The sequence below is a fragment of the Argopecten irradians genome, chromosome 2 (assembly GCF_041381155.1).
Source record: "Argopecten irradians isolate NY chromosome 2, Ai_NY, whole genome shotgun sequence".
Classification (NCBI taxonomy): Eukaryota; Metazoa; Mollusca; class Bivalvia; order Pectinida; family Pectinidae; genus Argopecten; species Argopecten irradians.
This window is the reverse complement of record NC_091135.1, coordinates 19747243-19768164: the sequence shown is the minus strand read 5'-3', so window position 1 is coordinate 19768164 and position 20922 is coordinate 19747243. Positions and strand designations below refer to the sequence as shown.

At 34.7% G+C, this 20922-nt stretch overlaps 2 protein-coding genes across 2 annotated transcripts in view; one reads left to right on the top strand and one right to left on the bottom strand.

Annotated features, from left to right (window-relative positions):
* LOC138314759 (cytochrome c-like) overlaps positions 1 to 20922 on the top strand; it is a 90939-nt gene that overhangs the window by 32171 nt on the left and 37846 nt on the right. The window lies entirely within an intron of this gene.
* Positions 4322 to 9102, bottom strand: LOC138314757 (calmodulin-4-like). Its single transcript, XM_069255253.1, has 3 exons — positions 8486 to 9102; positions 4953 to 5047; positions 4322 to 4662 (listed from the first exon to the last, which is right to left on the bottom strand). Exons 1-3 carry the CDS (start codon positions 9020 to 9022, stop codon positions 4458 to 4460), a joined length of 837 nt encoding a protein of 278 aa, XP_069111354.1. The 5' UTR covers positions 9023 to 9102; the 3' UTR covers positions 4322 to 4457.

The following is a 20922-nucleotide window of genomic DNA, read 5'->3' as shown; positions in this document are numbered from 1 at the left end:
TTTCGCACTATACATTACGACGAATCGGTACTTTACCGACTTTTGGTTGTAATGATATGATTCGAAACACAACTGATCGATTGATAGATCATCTAGTGGAAAATTCAAAAAGGGAAGAAGTCAAATTTCAGTCATATTATAAATAAAATCAGTCATACGAAATATTCTAAATTCTATGTATCAAAAACAGCCATGAATTAATATGATGCGCTTGAAATATGTTTTGCCAATATATTAATTGCTCGGGTAGGCTTTTCAAAGTGCTAATGCATAAAATTAATACGACCGCCCAGAGAAAAAGGAAGTTACTGAAGAAAAGGATTGACCACCAATCCAATAATAGGGCATTTACGTCCTACCTCGTAAAAAATAGTGTTAGATCTAAATGATTTATTCTATGAAATGTATTAGGCTATAGTTTAAAAAGAAAAGACCGGGAGTGATGTCAAAATGATAGTTAATATTGCATTCTGGACATGTAATCATCTACTCTGATTTTGGTTTTTATTTAATGAGAATGGCACGTATCAAGAATTCTGATATGGTCGAATTGACTGAGTTTTTCATCATGTTTTTTAGGAATTCCAAGAAAGCACGTTCGTGCACGCACTCATGCTGAACCTTAAACTGACCGATTGCCAAATGGGCTTGGTCAGTTATAACTCGACTTAAATGAGACGTAAACACTATCGTACGCGGCTGACATTTTTTGACAATGATATGACCCATCACAAGTTTAGTGCGAGAATTTACGAGGTAAGGCGATTCAACCATCACTCACCTAACTACGACATGCTTTAACTTTTTGTCCTTTTGCCTGTTTGCCCTCTACACAGGGCATTGAGGACAGCATGTAAAAGGGCAAGCTCATTTGAAAAGGGCAAGCTCATTTGTAATGATTAGTTAATTACTATGATTAAACCAAATATCCATATTTTTTCCATATTCTTGATATTGCTTTTAGATTATGACACATTAGCATGTACTATGTCAATTTTTATTGTTTGCTAATTTAGCATATACGCATACAAGGTATATGCCTTTTAATCACGGAATAACTATGCATGAGATTTATGTATCCTGTGATAATTTAAGTATGTTTTCTGATATTTTTGTAATTGTTTATAAATTTGTTTAATTTGTCTGCTTTTTGAACTTACAATTGATTTTGGTTTTTTTTTCTAACAGGAGGATCATGTGGTAGTTAAACCTTTGGCTTAACATTTAAATCCATCCTAAAAAAATCAAGTTTATTGTTATTATTACGCTATTTTAAGACCACTATAAATACCAACGACACAGCTCAATTAAAGCATTTTATGTGTTGTATTGTTTTTGTTACAACCGTCATTTAATATATAAAATGTCCATTTTCAACTCAAGTTGAATGTATTTGTTGTTACTAAAATTGAAGAAGTCTTCTTACATGTACAAGCTTGCCATGATGTTTGCTCTATATAATAATGTATTTAAACTACCTGATAGCAGATGCGATCAGCGGACGACTTCCGTTATACAGTAAATAAGAAAATACTATATACACTAATTCAGGATTTGGAAGGTGCTTGACTACAATAAATCAAATCTAAATAGACTTCTATTGAGCTGTGTGTTCATGTTACAGCGTTTACAGGATCTGAAAAGATGATTTTTTTTGTTTCCGAATAATCGATCTTCGTGATTAAACGTATTTAGTCAGACTACCAAACAAGGAAACTAACTATAGCATTTTTGTTAGATGTTTTCTATTTCAGGGCTTATTGATGTGATGTCGACAGTACATTTCAGTGAGACAACACTTCACCGTTAGCCACATCACAGAAAGAAACGATAAAAAATCTAGGATTGGTATAGCAATTTTTAAGGTACTTAGAATTCTCTGGACGTTTCCACTGACCATGACATCAGACTATGGCGTTTAACCGCCCTCCACCATACTCCGTCAGGGAATCATGATCAGCAATATTCCAACCTTCGTCCGTTCATCTTAGACATTGTTCTATAATGCCAACACGCTATTTCGGGGCTCATTCTTGTAAATACAAACATAAATGTAAACAGCGCTCTATCTGGGCGGCTATTATATCCTAATGTTATTGTTATTTATATCCCAGTATGACAAAAACGTGTCTATATCACATCAACAATGATAGATTGTAGCTAGACAACAAAAAATCATAAACAAGGTGGACAGTCCATAAGAATACACACTTTTCTGTGTTCTAACCTATTGTTGTCTAGATATAAATCTACAAGAGCATGTTCAAACTGCTTTTGTATCTACAAACGCATATTAAGATGTTTCCATAACCGGTAAAAATGTAAAACTGATCCTACAAAACTAATATTATGCAGATTTGTCTTACCTTTGACCGAATAGTCATGATTTTTTTTGTTTATAAAAACATAATGTTAATTGATGTTTTATTGTTAAGACAACTTGTCAAAAGATCAAAGAATCATTTCTTTCCACAAAATTGATTGCATGTCAGTTGTACCGAGAAAGACTGAATGTCCCCTGTCCCCGACACCTATATTAGACATGATAATTATTCTTTCTATTTATACCTAATTTACACCATTGTTTAAATAACCTTTCATAGTAATACAATGCCGGCACAGGATCTAGCGCACCTAAGAGTTTCATAGCCGATAGATAATTCATTAAATATTTATTTATTTTTTAATATATCATGATGACAGCAAGGAACAAACATTTGCTTTTCGGTACCTTCCAAAAATAAATGGTATTTCTTTCAGTTTACCAAAAATAAACGAAAAACATTGACCTTACCCCACGTTTGAACTGGAAGTAAAAACACGGCACATGATCTTGCGCAGTACACTATAATCCAATTTTAACCATATTTATTTAGCTGACCATTCAAATTCAATGAAATACAAAATAATTGAAATACAAAATAATTGAAATATAAATCATTAAAACCTACATTTACTCGACGCATTTCAAATAGTACCGGTCATTGTTAATCTACGAGATATAACAATAGTTCTCCTATAGTTTAAATACTGCTTAATATTAACGGGACGTGAGCTAACTCTGAAAGACTAAATGTTTTTACATCAATAATAAAAAACACTACATATGATATGATTGTTATCTGATACATATCCAATAAGTCATGCCATACTGACCATTGCCATGAAAAGATGTGAAAACGCTTATCATATTAAGTCTTTAAATGGTATAATATTAATTTTGTCTAAAAAATTAAATCAAAAACATGGGGAAAGGGAGCAAACAAGGTGAATAGGAGGAAGAACCGATAGTGGGCTTGTGAACATTGTGGGTGTTCGTGAATGACCGTGCAAGGTGTGTGTATATCTCACAATAAAACAATACTAAAGAACTAATAACACAACCAACCTAACTGTAATTATTAATCTCTTCCTCGCGCGGTCATTCTGAACACAATGACGTCATATAAACTACGCGTCTGTGGTCAGTACGGAAAAACTTGACCAAACGATATGTCATTTGATCGAGCCTCTGATGTTATAATCAGTACACAAATATAAAACCGGTCCCTAGCGTTTAGGTGGACTTCTTACTTTACAGTCGTCAGACTTAAAGACCGCAAAACCATTGACACCACAGGAATTGTGGAAATAATTATAATGCTCCTACATTTTTCGTTCAAACCATATCGAAACCCACCCACTGCTAGCGCTTTGTTCACACAAAATGCGAATTGCCGACCCTCCTTATTTTGGAGGGAGACTCCCGATTTTGAACCCCCATTTAAGGCCATTTTAGCATGACCAAATTCTTAAATATTCAAAATGTCGAAATTCCGACTATATCATCAGAAAGAATAGGTCAAATATGCAAAAATCACCCTTAATTTCTTCATTGGAGTCACTAAGAAGACATTTTTCAGGTTATAAATTTAAACATGTGAAATTACTCCCAAGGGAATTTCAAAAAGTTGGCAATTATACGAAAGGTCTCCTTCCACCACTGACAAAACTAAGCTAAACAATGAAATTAGTGTTATATGCTCTTAACCATTCTTTTTAATATGTCACAGTTTAGCATTCGTGTCATTTATAGAATATTATGTAGATACAGTCTGTATATAATGATAAGTAAAGTGTAGATTATGATCAAACTTTGGTGGTTGATTAAAGGAAGATAACTCCAACAGTCAAATTGACCAAGTTAAAACATGTAACATTTCCAACGATTATGACCCATACGATAGGTACTTTCTTCCATCTTTCTCTAGAATTTGTCAACAAAAATCTGATGTAGTATATAAACTTTACTACTATCTACACAAATGAATTAAATAACTGATGAATATATAAATAAAATCATTTTAATTGCACTTGGAATAAAAAATGATAATATGATGTAAGTGAATATTCCGATACTTTCTATTATTATTCCGTCATCGGAAATATTCGGCACTAGTACACAATTCTATTTAGCTCTACTTCCTTTTGGCCGCTACTATGAATTCCTTAAATGACAAACCTCCGTCATGATCACGGTCGTTTTTCCTTATCATGGACTGAATGTTTTCTTCCAACATTGAGCGATTGTTTTTCTTCAAATTTAAAGCTATTTCGTCTGGAGTTATCAGGCCGTCCTTGTTCGCATCTAACTCGTCAAAAATCACCTTCATGTCTTTCTGCCTGTAAAAATAGTATCACACATAATATTATAAAACTATTATTTCCATACCACTTTATAAAAACAATGGTTTTGATAAGCTCGATTGGCCATTTTTGTAATTAATATACATATAAAACAAAGCAAGTAACCCAGTATCTTCAGAGAAAATAAAGAATTTCCCCTTAGGTAAATACGTTGTTATATCGACTTTTATTTTACCATGTTGCTTTATACATGCCACAACTGGTAAATGTCGATATGTAGAACTTATCAACTGAGGATGAAGTATCAGCCAATCCCGGCTACTTACGTTCGTTTTCGACTGTCCTCCTTACACATCTCATTCATAAACTCGTCTATGGTCACAAACCGGTCTTCATCCGGATTCAGGTCGACAAACATGGCCTATAGAATGGTAATGGTAAAAATAGAAATACTCAGCAAACCAAAACAAAATATTTAATACATTCTATAACACAAGAAAAATACAGTGAGGACACGCATGCTGTATAGAAGGTTCGCATGATAGAAGTAAACGAATACATTAAACTTGTACAGTTTGTGCAGACATGATAACGAAGCTGAATATAATACGTGATATAGGCAGTGGATTTTACATACACGCCAATCACGTAATAAATGTTAGTACTCTAAATGTGTAATTGTTTCTGGGTTTATTTAAAAATTTCAAACCTGTTATGAATTCATAGCTGTGCACGTTAACCATTCCGCAGTCTGTTCTATACCTACAGCCTGTGTCACTCCTAGGTTTTATGTCATGACTAAGTTCAATAACGTTAGTTGTAAATCATAGATGTTTAAACTGTGTGCCAACTTTATTGTTGCTGGCCGTATGATCTGGAGATTTTGTGGGGGTAATTATCTTACTTTACAGGACAACGCCTGTTTAATCGGTGCTGCGATGTTAAACCTGTAGGTGACCTGTATCTACCTGTTTATCTAGCATGGCTTCAGTTCAAAGGTTTTTTTTTCAAGCCTGATAACTGATAAAGTAATATTAGTGTTGATATAATTTAATAATTTTTTTAGAATTATCTGAAGTAAAATATTTAGTGAATGAGACGATAAGTAACGTGGAAGTGGTATGCATTTAGAAGTAAATAGTTAAACGTTTAATGTACAATGTATTAACGCTTTTCTTTATAGAAAACTCTCAATTTGTAGAAATATCTGTATTTGTTTTACCCAAAGAAATAAATGTCATGCACTTTGATATATTTCATGATTTCAATTACAATAAATGGGAGTATTACATTTTCAGCAGCAAAACATTATCTTTTACATACATAAAACTTTCCTTCGAGGTTTACATGTATAATATTGACAGTGTTTAAATCAATACTTCTTACCCATTACCACCCAACATCTCACTGAGCTGATTAGATTGAATCGGAAGGTATGCCAATATAAGTGTCACTGTTTTTTAGTTTGTTTGGTGTAGGTTGTTCCCGGGAGAGATTTGGAACGGGTTGTCAGCTACATTCCCTATCGCCACACCACATAAGTGTTACATTGTTACGTGGTGATATGGTAAATACGTTGAAACTCTAATGTATAAAAAATGTCAGAAATAATCAGAGCATTGCTTGCATAACTCAGTCATTAATTTCCTTTACTTTGGATTGCATTGACGGATGTGGTTTTGCTACTAACAAAAAAACCGCCAAATTATATATGGGTTAAAGGGATAAACACTTATCTTGTGAAGATCGCTTAGGCTCGAGACAAAAATACCATAAGTGACACAGATTGGACTTTTAAAGTACGCCCAACATCAGCGGGGCGTCAGAACTTCACACGGGGAGGGGTACGTTTGTTTGGCCTTGACCTAAGGGGCGGGGTCAAACTTCCCAACCAAGTGTAATTATATGTCAAGTGTACTGTGGTACAGAGGGTGTTACATCAGTAAAGTTTTTTTCGTAAAATTGTTGGAATTTACGTAACTATTTATTGATCGGTATTTTGTATTATCTTGATTGATTAATTGGCACTTTCCTTACTGGCAGTGTATGTAAAATAACATTTATGTGTCTGTGTTTAAAGTGAACAGATGCATATTGCACCATTACTTATTATCTTCGTTTCACTTTCTGAAGGCTTTTGATTTTTTCAGCCTTAATATATAAGACAACTCCTAGATTCATTTGGATCACTTCGACAAAGGTAAAAGATTACTTTTAATGTCAAGACCTTAAACAAAAATGAGCGTTCGTCCCTGCGAAGAAGGATTTGGGTTCAGTCCCCTGAACGAGGCACACCCTATATATAACTAGTAGATATATGGGTGCAGTTTCTGCTCCTGCGTAGCGTTCAGCATATTAACGGATTTGCCGTTGTCAGTATAATGTGGCTGGGTGAGGTGTGTTGTTCAGTGTCTTTGATGGTAAGACAACATTATACGAAGAGTCCAACTGGTATAAAGTAATACAACAAGAATATACAGACATTCGGACAAGTAACACATTGTATACAGGAGAGACAACCCTTAAGGGGCTTGTTTGTTTAAAGGATGTTAGACGTTAAGTCAAATCAACTAATCAACCAACTTACATTGTACTGTAAATCAGCTGATTTTTGTGTGCGAAATATTTTCGTGGTCAGGGGGAAATCGCGCTATCGACGAGACCCCGAACGCACCCTACCTTTCTTGAATACGGTATTGACGTTATTAACGCGCACTAACTTCAACTGTAGTGGTGGTATTGAAGATGTTTTAAATATCAAAGATTTTTGTAGACGATAGCCGTTCAATGCAACTATGTAACACAAATGAATTGCCGACCACTTCCTACAAGCGTACGTGATTTGTACTTCCGTTGTCTTCGGTGAGGGTGATTAGTGCAAACGATTCACAAAAACGTTCAACACCACTTTTCACGAAGCGGTAGACAGTGTTTTCTAAATAATCGGTTTATATCTATATCATATGTATATTGTAACGAATTTGAATTCGTGACAAATATCTGTGTTTCCCGATCAATAAGATCAATAATAAACAATTTATCAAGTGCGTGGATCTCATTGAAGTTGATACGAAGTTTACTACATAACCTTATGTTTACATGTTGAACGGGAAATATTAGAGCATAGAGGAGCGGTATTTAGAAAGTAATTTGACTGTTTACCATTCCAAAACACTCTCGGAACGTCATCGGATTCTGCTATAGGAAGCTGAAGGCCTAGGCCTACTGTATGTTCGTCAATCATGTTTTAATTCTAGATCTTTTACTAGATAGGGAGGTTGATGCTTATACCCATAAAATAGTTTTCAGACGCTGAAACTAAATATATATTAACTATTAGCTACAAAAACGCGAAGAGATTAATAATAAAAATCGCACTCTATGAAACAAAAAATGAAAAACTACAGTAACGCATAATATAATTGGGGTTATGTTAGGACTAAACATTCAGTATAATGATAATTACATGGCTTAGCCATTCACGAGTTTAAAGTATACATTTAAACATGTGTAGTAATCCCTTGTCCTTTTAAACAATCTTTTTTGTGTATAATCGCTCACTGAGACACTGGAAATAAATATTTCGATGTTTCCTTTGTAATTGTTTACAAATGCATTGTGTATATAAGTACAATGGCTTGAATAGATCTTTTAAGTCTAGTGATAATCCTATTGGTTGTTTGTTAGTACGTAAATCCATGGCTTAAATTGTCTTACTTATTAAGTCAAACTCGCCAATTTAATTTGTAAGTTGAACATGCGAGTAAAAATTAATTTGATGCACGTAATGGATCATTGGTTTTGGCCATCTTGGTATGGGTGCGTAACTACATTAATAAATCATTGTTTCAATACTTACTGCAATCTCAAAGGACTCGCCACGGAACCCAAGAGCACAGACGGCGTCCCTGAATTCTAATACTGTAATCTCCCCAGCGTTGGACTTGTCAGCCATTTTGAAGAAATTTAAATACGAGAGTTTCTGTTTATGTGTTACTCCTTCAAACTTTGTGAGATATTCCATTTCTTCTTGGTAGGTCATCGGCCACTTCCGCTTATCCTTAGCACCCACTTTCTCCTCTTTTTTCTCATCTTTTTTCTCATCTTTTTTCTCCTTCTTTTTCTCGTCGCGGTTTTCTTGTTTTTTCTCTTCCTTTTTTTCCTCCTTCTTCATTTCTTTCGTATCCTCTCTTTTCTCATCTGTCTTGTCTTGTTTTTTCTCTTCCTTTTTTTCTTCTTTCTTCACTTCCTTCGTGTCCTCTTTTTTCTCCTTCTTGTCGTCAGCCATCTTGGTGTGTGTATCTGCCAATATGTCAGGAGCCTCCCTGAGGTATCTGTCCTTTGTACTCCCTATCGATATTTGACAGGTATATCTCTGAAACCTGCATGTCGGCATTTTATACTTTCTGACAACTACCCGTGCCTCCGATATCAAAGGTCACGTGACGTCTGTAAACAGCAGGACACCCACCCGTACACCTCTATTATTACCTATATAAATCGGGGAGTATTTAAACCCGACGATATCTATTTCAGATTTACGGCCAAGACGTTCCTTCGTCAATTCCTTATGCAAACAAACATGTCTATGTTATATGAACGGTGTGATAAAACACAATTTATTGATAATTGAGATAACATTTTTAAATCGATTTATCATAATAAAACTTTCATATTAAACACAATCAAGTCCATAATCTCCTTTCTCTTACTGCACACCCACTTTTTTCTTTTCTCTTTCCATTCTTTCAACTTCTTCAAATCTCTCAAATTTATTCTTCTTTGTTTGTTTGTTGTCACGTGTAGGTGTCCTATATGTAAGTGTGTAAGGTTGTATGAAAATGGGTGTGTATGTATGTGTCTATATTGTCCTGTCATGGTATGAGTTTGTGTTTGTTTAAGCATTGAATTCACTATTTTTTAATTTCATCGGGGTATGAAAGAAATTTTGTTTGCAAACTGTGTGAATCCGCGTAAACACAATTTATTTCATACCTAGATGAAATTATAAAATAATGACTTCAATGCTTATAATCAATTTTCCAGGCCACTTTATAAAATGAAATACGTTTACATGTACGATTTCATCGATTTTCCAAGGTATTATTTTTGCCAAATCAATACCCAACGTAAATGTTTCTATTATGACGTCACGTTAACGTCGGTTTCCGCGCCATTCAAGGATTTTTTTCCATCGTGGAATGCAAAAAATGAATAGGCCAATCAGAAAGCCAGAAACAAAGGAAAATTAATTATAAGTCTATAAATGTGTATGAGAGTTATATCTTTATATCAGTCTACTCCTTTTTTGACATTATAAGTAATTTCAAATTTTAGTTTGTTTGGTTCCTTTTAGTCGAGTCTTAACATTACGCTTGTGGTACCCTGAAAATGGTACTAGAGTGGACGTCGCGGTACTCTGTTGTTAATAATGCCAAGTGTAATTAATTGAAATGCACTTTGAATTATTTTTAGCAAAGACACGTTGAACATATGGTGTACGTCCGTTTCGACAAAACCGTTCATGCTTATCTAAATATGTAATTTTGTAGATATGTTTAAACCTTTTTTCCACCTAGAGAGAGTTTTAAGTATTTTAAGAGGTCTGAAGGTTCGTTTGAAAGATACACTGATACTGATCTCGGATGTTAAGTCCATCACACAATTATTGTTGGTAATTCAATACCCGCATGATAGAGTCACTTTAATGTTTATACAGCTGCTGTTGTCAGTTTCATCAGCAACTCAACTGTACTTTACTTTTACTTTGTGTGTCATTTACAGTACTAGTGAAGGAATATAAAAGCAGTAGTTGCAATAAATGATTTATTTTTCTCAAGTGAAGCTATCTTTTAGAGGAACAAATCTGTTATAATTAGAAAGAACAAGTTTAAAGCTTTCTCTATTTAACAGAGGTAGGCCTGGAAATAACGCTTTATAGCCCCTACAACCAATGCTTTCGATGCGCATTACGTCATGCTGATAATTCAAGTAATCTAAGAAAAATCTTAAATTATGCGAGGTGCTTTGTGTGTGTTTTGGTAGAGTGCGCTATGTTCTTGTTGTGTCTCATTGTGCTAGTGAAAAACTTACTCTTTTTATAGTGCTATCTCACTGAAGCATACTGCCAAATACACAGGACGGCGGGAAAACCTTCTCATCTACAGGGGACGAAAATTTAACTAAGGCTAGAGTGATAATATAAAAGAACATTATTACATAACATATTTTCATCTGGTATCTTCCGGTAGAATTATTGTTTTTACTGAAAAAGGTTTCACTAAATGTCAGTGCAAAAACATCTGATTCTATGTTTACTTATACTAAAGAGATTTATAAGACATTCTTTAACAAAGTCTTTGTTATTCCTGTAGGAAATTGTTTCAATCATTCAATATCTTACCTTAAACATGTTTACAGGTTTCCTGTGTATATTTTGTAACCGGTCGGATGTAGAATGCATCAGACAGTGAAGCCTTTCGTCTTTCAATAAGCTTAGAATAAACTCCAAAATACCTGTAAGTTCTTCGAAGATTATTATAAAATTACAGAACTCTTGTAACTTCTCCTGTAATGATAACGCAATGAATACATCCAGAAATTTAGAAAATGTTATCAATGAATGCAGGAATTTCGTCATATGAACTAAAGAGTATAAAATCAATCCCCGATGCTGTAAAATCATCCATAGTACATTTGATAGACATGTCGAGTTTTACTTTAGTATCTTAGCATGCAATGCTTGATTCTTTAACGGGGATTTCACATGCCACACGTAAAAATAATGCAGACACATGCAGCTAGCCATTAACTAGATAAATACAGTACCGATAAAGAAAAGTACAGATACTGAATTCATATTTACAACACGCCATGTGATGATTTATATATGCTGCTATGGAAGAGGTACAATACCGCCTTCTCTTATGTCTGCAATGTACATAGATTGATTCTACTTTAGCACATTATTACCTTAATGTTAAAGTCCTTGTATTATAATCTGTTGTCAATACATTGTCTTATGTGACCGTGTGGGTGTGCTGTCCATTGCCTCTGGCGGGTATGTGCTACAAAATAGACATTCCGCAGCATCCCCGACATACAGAAATTCTCATTTTTCATACATGTTACGTTTTCCGTTCGAGTAAATATATATAGCAGCATGCTTTCAGTGAGACAGCACTATAAACTATGACGCAACCAAGACTCTGTTGTCACACAGATACACTACAAACACAATAAATAACCTCCGTGTACTTACATGACTCTGGATGTTAATAGGACTTTAATTTTGTTTGATTAATTAACGTCCTATTAACAGTCATAATCATGTGAGGACGGCCTCCCATGTATGTGGTGTGTAGCGTGTATTATTCGTTTGGTGTCTTCTTGTAAAGTGGAACTCTTCCCCTTTTTATAGTGCTATATCACTGAAGCATGCTGCCGAAGACACTAAGCAACACACCCACCCATTTTTTTTTTATAAAGTGATACGATGCCGATATCAAATTTGCACACAATATATACAGACAAGCGGGCGAATCCTGGTCCGCCATTAAAGATGCGCTGTTTATAAAGTAAAGCGTTGAAAAATACAACAGGGTCACAGCAAACCACCGCTAGAACTGTCGCATCAAAAAACTTTAAAATTATAAATATCTTTCTAGCCTTTCTTGTTGTCATCTTAATGTTAAAGGTGTGACATTTTAACTTTATATAGGTATGACATTTTAACTTTTAACGGGAAACATTAGAAAATAAAAATTGGAATAGTTGACCCAGATAAAAGAATAAATAATATGGACGAAAGCTAGACCTACACCCTGTCTGCTGGGTTGTTAATTGTTATGTTCAGTCTTTCCTTTCATACAATAACGATAGCAGTTGTTATTCCGTCACTTTACAATATACATGTAGTTATCAGATGTTATAATGTTACGAGTAAGACTAGGCTATACTGTTATTTCTGCCCTGCAGATCACGTAGGACTTCTCCGGGCACGCCTGTTTCCTCAGAATCCAAGCGATTTTGTAAGTTGAATATTTTTTTTTTCAATCGATATAAAACAAATAAATAGTTTTGTGGGCAAAACATTGTCTCTGCCAGTATCGAATGTCAAAATGTAATGTATAAATTGACTAATTAATTAACTTAGGATGGTAATGAACCACTCTTCAATGAAAATAAGATTCCGTTATCACAAACATATCACACTAATTTTGTGACAGTCAATGTTTACGCGTTAGAGTAAGTGGCTTTCACTTGTATTACACTTAACGAGACGAATATTGACAGTTCTAGAATTTATGATATGTCTAATTTTAAAAGTGGACTCCTTTGAGTCAAACCTTCGTTGTATTGCAAGACGTTCTAGTATGAATAATGATACACATTTTAAATCTATCTTGAGATTTGTCGAATAATTAAATCTCGAGTCATGCTCGTTAATACCGAAACACACACCTAATGATTTATATCGGGTAACTTAGTTCTGTAGCTAATTGCCTTTTTATAAGATTAAGTTTTGAAAACCATAAAAATAAAGATATTTATGAGTAGAGTACATTTAAAGAATAGTATTTATTATAAACCTTAATGTGGTTTACGGCCACCATAGAAGTCAATACGCATGTCTCGTTTTCTATACGCTCAGCGTGTAGCTTTATCGAACTATCATCCTTGATATGTTTGAAGTGCAGATAGACACAATTAGCAAGGAACTGTTCCAATGGACATTAGGGGAGGGCGTGAAGATATGTTGTAGATACGTATGTCAGACTGATAAAGTTCCTACTCTTCACCGCCCCTATCGAATTTTATAGGCTGAGAGCCTGATACCAGACACCGTACTATGACGTTCTTCATTGTTTCTGTATGTTTTAATTACAAGGAGGCTACAACTGCCGATGTTAATCAAACATATATAGTTTTGTTTTAGGATTTAACTTTGTGATGTATTTACTACAGGTGGTGCGTGTTTCGACATCTGTCTGTGTTCAATGAGTACGTGGGTTTAAATCCATCACGGAGAGACAGTTTACTGCAGTGTTACGTTATTCTCTCCCAATTGGACACAATTATAAGCATGCCAACAGGGCCGTTTATGTCTCAATTGTGTTTTAAACGCGGTATATAGAAAAAGGTCTCGCATGCCACGGGCAGAGCATCATAGATGCTGCGGGACTGAGAATTTTTTTCCTGGCAGCACTTATACAATTTCGCACGGAAATAATTTTGTTTTAATTTAAACAAAACAATTTACAGACAAATCACACTAGTTTATCAAGTTGACGGGGAGATTGTACGACGACATCTCAGGGTCACGGTAATACCAGCGTGTCCGCTCGCGGTAATGTCACAGCCGGGACCCTAACCCAGGGAACCCACTGTCTGAATGATGCATCCTTTGTCCTTCTAAATACTGGATAAATCTCTTAATTGATGTGGAACTGCAAGTGGCTAGTTTATTGTGAACCTAACGTGAAACACACTAATGTGTAATACCTCTTGTTGGAGCTGTGTGAACGTGGAATTTGAAATTTGAAAACTTCACAAAGCACAAAAATATCTTTGTGATTTACTTTGTTTTTATTAACGTAAACATTTTGAGTATTTTTGTATATGTTTAAAATGGCATGTCATCTGCATAAAGGAAATATGTTTTCGCCTTTAAAGCATCAGTTTCTCACTTGGACTATAGTTTTGTTGATCGCTTTTACACATTCTGTAAACTCATCTGATAAGTTTGCTTATAAATCTCAGGAACCTATCGATGCGTTAGTGATTAACTCGAAAATTGACAAAGTTTACCATCTAGCCTCTCAGTTTCACGAACAATTCCGCTGGGAAAAATCTATACTCTCAGAAATGGCCCAAACTCAAAGTCACGTCCTCTTCGAGATACGGAGCCAAGAACAGAGGATTCGTCGCCTCAACAGGAACTTGAAGAAGACGTTAAGATATTGTGCTAACCAGAAACTTCTCAGTGCAAAGGAAACGACTACTCCTACTCCCTATAAAGTGTTCTTCTCTAATGAAATGTAAGTAAGACTTGTAAAGTTTTATTATAATTTATCCATTTCTTTTTTTTTATTTCAAATACTGATACCAAAGTCATAGATGAGTATCTTTGTTTATGTGATTGAAAGTATGGCTTTTTGAAAATCATGTCTGGCTTTAGATTAGTTAAAATTATTCCAATTAATTTATTTATTCATCTATGAATGACAATTTTTTATAACGTCTTCATTGACACCGCCTTATGTCATCTAAGGGAGGCTACTGCGATGCAGATTTTAATCTTTGTTGAAAGAGTATGCAATACACTGAGCGCAAATTGAGATTAAGTAGCCCTGAAGGTAGGGCGTTAGAATTGTACCTGCCACCCCTATTGCATAATCGTAAAAGGCGACTAAATTTAGGGTCTTATCTTTCTCTTCTTCCTAACTGACTTTTTCTTTACTAATGCCTCCCTTTACACCGCCTCACTTTTGGTCTTGAGTTGAGCGTTCGCCCCTATGAGGAAGCTCTGAGTTCTGTACCCTGACCGAGACACACCAAAGTCTATAGTGGTAGCTTCTGCTCCGGCTTAGCGCTCAGCATAAAGGGCGTGGGACGACTGGTTTGCCCGTTGTCAGTATAATATGACCGGGTGGAGTGTGTTGCTTGGCGTCTTCGGCGGCATACTTCAGTGATATAGCACTATAAAAAGGGCAGCAGTTCCACTGTACAAGAAGACACAACATGAATATACCGCAGTCTCCCAAAACATGCACCTCGCACAACATACACGCAACACACCGCATACATGCGAGGCCGTCCTTACATGACCATAACTGTTAATAGGGCGTTAATTAATCAAACAAACAAGTGTACCATTTCTGGTAGTGTTGACCTATATTGTGACCACTGGTCAGAGAGAGACGATGATAGCATCGAAGTATCATTTGTTCGTATCCGTAACCAGTAGCGAAGCACAAAATACGAACATTAAGGTTTAGGAATGAGAGAGTAGAACAAATAACTACAACGCAGAAATACAGACATACGAAATAAAATTAAACATCTCTATTGCGCATTTCATTCTTTGAAAACCTGTAATCAACGCCACACCTGTCCTAACTATAACGAAATAAGACGAACCAGATGCGGAAATTAGTCGCTCCCATGGCAAATAGAATGATATACTGTTTCGACAGGAGCGAACGTGCTGTTGAAGTAAATATCATTAATACATTTAGCTCTTTAGGTTTATACATGTGATACCGTTCATTAAGTGAAAACTCGAAAGATACATTTATATCAATTACTTGCTTCCATTCTCACCCTCTTGATGTATATTTCAATCGCCTGTGAAATTACCCAGATCACGTTCGTTATTGAAACAATGTGTAAATACGTAACGTAAATAGATAATTATGTAAATGTTTACGTATTAGTGTTGATCTGAGATGTGATTGAGTAATACGTCAGCTTAAATAGCAAGCTTAAATAAATGATTGCCAAATTTACAATTAAAATGACATGATTCGTTTTGATATTACATGTAGGCTATAGATAATTCTTAGCATAAAGGAATAATTAAATAAGATTATTGACTGCATGATCTGACGTAACAGAAAATGTTTTGGTTTTGTTTTGGTTTTTGCAGCATTGTGCCATACTTCGGGCCGAACTATGTATTTTGGGGACGGAATACTTCAGAAAATTTCCGTTAAACCCGATGGTCTATTAACATGGCCGTACGGTTCGGATAAAATACATATTTCCCAATCTTAGGCTTAGCGACCACCTCTGAGTTAGACCACATGCTTGTCAGTGTCCCAAATGGTCACTCTGACCTATGTATAAAGACAACGTAACGATATATACCCCTTTCCTTGTCCCTGGGGTGGCTTTGACTACTCCTTTCCAGATATTTGTGAATACATACAAGATAATGTTCTTCAGAAGATGTTTTAAAAAGTATTTGTACCATCTGGTATAGATTATACGTTTTCTTATGTATTGCTATAATTATTCAAACTCAGATAATAAGAATGTATTTGCACCATGCATATCTTTTTTATCTGATCGAAAACTCATTGAAGTTGGTAAATTACTTGTACCGTGCATTGTTTTTAATCTTTGATGCATTAACAATCATTTTGATTAGAATACCACAGATTTCACAATTCATTTGTTTTTGATAAAATAGCAATCTATTTCTTCAGCTATGCAATCAGATAAACCCTTCCCTGCCTTGAATATGGTATAAACATCTACAAGTTATAATTGAAGACTTTTGATTTTTTACTCATACAGTCTAGTCAAGTAAATTGGATATTGTAAAGAGTTGGCTTGTCTTGAAAGCGCGATATCCGAATTTTATTTGTTTTGATATAGCAGAGAAAAGCGGTAACTTAGTAGACTATCAGACCGGGAAAGGTATTTCTTCGATATAGTGGTGCAGTCTTTAACATCTAGTAAACGCAATATCGTGTACGAGATTTTCAGAAATAAACGCACTATGCATCCATGTTTACGCTTATGGATTCTCTCGCATTTGAACCTGACAACGTAAACGATCATAGTCAGGTTAAGTGTATGAACGTAACCTCATTCTTAAATGTTAGTTTTTTACTAGGTATGCACATTAGAATTTTCCGATATATCTAGTCCTGCAGAAAGTCGTTACTCTGAACAATAGTGACAATATAAAATTGCGGTTGTATGCAGTGTTTAAAGCCGGATGTAAATGTTTATGCTTACTGACCTGGGAGTAATTACTACCCAGAGATACTTTGATGTCGTTTTATATCGAGTCTATTTGGCTGCTAGCCGATTAAATGTTATGTATTACGCCAACAAATGACATTTAAATTTATCACTAGTTATGTTTACTTATTGTGAATTTTCTAATCGGTCACTAGCCATTGTTTTATGATTTACAACTAGTCAGTGATTTTATATACATGACATGGGATAGCAGATGACCTTTGATTTAAACAGAGACTGCCTCAGACTACACAGAATCTTCGCTATTTGAGAATGCTGTGTCCTAGATCGTTTATAAATGGCATAAAAATGTAATATACCCATAAGTCGATTAAATGTCATAACGTTACATTGAAAAAATATCAAATATAAAGCCAACTGGGCATGCTAATCTACAACTATATTTAGGTCGATGACAGCATGTTTTTTTGGGGTTTTTTGTGTTTTGTTTTTTTTTTACATTTTCAGCATTGAAAGTTTGCATTGTTTGCAAGGGTTAGCCTCCCATTCTTCAAATTACAGCAATCTTTCATAATCCGTTTGCTCGCCTATATAAATACAAATACGAAAATATTGCTATGGTAATGAGGTAACAAAAGGGAAACGGAACTCAAAGAGTTATAATCGATTGTGGCCTGTACTACCCTTTGACTTATATACTGGATTTGATATAACAAAGATACTGTCTCTGTAATCACGACATCATCACAATGATTAATGTTATATTGTATATTAACAAGTACAAATCATACCAATGAGTAATTAGATATATAGATAAAACAATTAGCTTGATTTAATAATTATGTAAGGTCCATTGTACATAATATGAGGTACTGATGATATCAGAGATATAGTGGTGACTCTTAACAAACATTTTTCAAATGTATACAAAGGTCAGAATTTGTGTGTATATTCCTAACGTCATTAAAAGATTACAATCTCAGTGAAGTACATATTACACTGTATATGAATCGTTGTGATATATTTACAAACAACATAGCAAAACTCATAATGAGTATACCCCCCTTTTAACATGATGTAATAGGTGTTTGTAAATTTTAGCATAATCAAATCGTTAAGAATTACAAATATAAAACACAATATATCACAATATAAATTAATCATATTATATACTAATTCACGCACATCAATGTAAACTTTAAGTCTATTTAAACATATCACGAATACACCATTGAGTTTAAGAAAATCATCTTAGTAATGATACATAAAGTATAGAAGTGAAATAATGGAAAATGGAGCCAATAAAGAATTGTATATGTGTGGGTACGTAATGGAATTTTGTGAGAGCTTTGATTGGAAATATGCAATAATCTTTTTTATTGTATTACCGTCATGAGAATGTTTTCAATAGAAAGATAATTAGATGTATATGCACAAATGTTTAAAATGTAACGTCCCTTCCAGAGAACGATTATGATTAAACGAGGCAGCCAAGTAATCACGTGATATGTTACGAAGGGAACTTACAACAGAGTTCAAGGATATTTACTGAAGTAAAAATATATACCATTGTGATAAGATGACTGAAGTTCTCCATAAGCGACGGTGCTGAGCTAATTACAACTCCTAAAAATGCTACCAATGTAGGCCAGACATAGTAATGTGTGATACGTACGTGTTTGGATAAGACTTCAATAAGGTACTTTGAAGTTTGGCGTCGATGTTTTCTTTCGCTATCGCGTTAGTACATGTGTTTCTCTTTGCCCGTATCTTACGCTACTTTCGAGTCTGGTGACCCGATGCCTCAAAGTAAATGCAGCGTTTCACATCGTTACTCATGCCTCCACCCTCGTTTTCTGATTCCCTTGTTGACATACTATCGGTTCATCAACATTCCCAGTGCCTGCCACGACTATAGATACTATGTACAGATCCATCTAATAAAACTAACGGACTAAATAGTAGTTGTTAAAGTTAATAGAGTTTTATGTATTTCCTAAACATAATTCAAAGATTTGAATATTGCTCGATAAGCTGACAGTTTTAAAACCACTTATCTTAAAAGATTCGTCAAAGTGAAAATAGCATGTATATGTTAAGTAAGTGTATGAATAATGGTCACCAATCGGTGCCACACTAGACAGGAAAAGCATGCACTAGATGTTCGGTGCAATAATTTTGGTGTAGACTATAAACCTGAGTATAAAACCTCTCACATAAATTGACGTAAAAAGTTACATTTTTCTGCTTTTATAACATCCAGGTAATCTTAATAACCATTTCTGAATTTTTGACGCGTGAATTGATGAAAATCAGTCAAAAGTATTTATTCGAGGCAGTAGCAGATGATGACTTCATTTGTTTATGACTTTATGAAAATGTGTTTCAATTTTGGGTCTATGACTTGATAGACAAAATATTGTAATCCATGCAAAATCGCGTTACAACGAAAAATGAATTATTTGAAAAGTGTTAGTGAATTTAAGCTATTATTAAATGTTTCCTTTCAGCAGCATGAATTAAGTGCTGTTTTGTGTCTTTCTCAGAAATAGAGTATGACGACTGGTTTGTTGCTAGTTCTCAGTGTAATGTGACCGGCGGTACGGTGAATCCGACAGTATTCTTCGGTGATATGCTACTAAAAAATATGTAATAGTTCTACAGCACAGCACATAGATTGCTGGGTTTTTTTTAATGGCGGGATACATATATCTGAGATAGAAAGATATTTCCGTTCTGCTCTATGTGTTAGAGAACCTTGTATAATTTTAAATGACAGTCGAGATTAACCACATTTTGTAATTCTTCAGGAAGAATGTTTATTATCTTTCAAACCAAAGTATGAAAGAGTCCTATATTCCTTTTCCTCTGAAGAGCTCGCGGTAAGGATCTGTTTTATTTCCATGTTCAAACTTTCTCTGGCAGTATATACCTTGAATTCCTTGTCAAGATATAACGACTCAAAGTTAGATAGTATCTGTGTCTGACATGGAAAATACCACCACATCAGTAAACAACACATGGATCAGATAGGACAAGAAAACTAACATCACATTATCAGTGAAATTCAATGACATCAACAGTTTATAGGAAATAGCCGTTGCATAACATATGTCAAGCTGATTATCGCTGAATATGAGGTATAATAAGAAAAAATCCTAAAGCAGAACATTATAGTTCTATCATGGAATCACATGTCATTTATGTGTCTGCATCAGCTATGTTTCTGTTGATGGCGATGATGACTGGGGTGGGTGTGTGTGTTTGTGATTATGTTGATTCCACATTATGTACAAAGAGAGATAACCCAGACTTTACTCCTACATAACTCTATCTTCTCAATCTTCTCATGAGTAGTTTTGTTCAAGTCATATTATAAGTATGCAGAAGGGTTAAAGTTTATATTTATTTTTAATTTCAGAGAGAACAGTCCCTAGAGAGTAACTGTGATGAGGTTTACAACAAACGATGCTAAGTGGAGTAAATTCAAGGGGACATCGATGCGATTTTAAAAAGAACGTTCAGGATCGATATGACTTTGCCGACACATAGCATAAGTCGTGGATATTAGTTACCGTT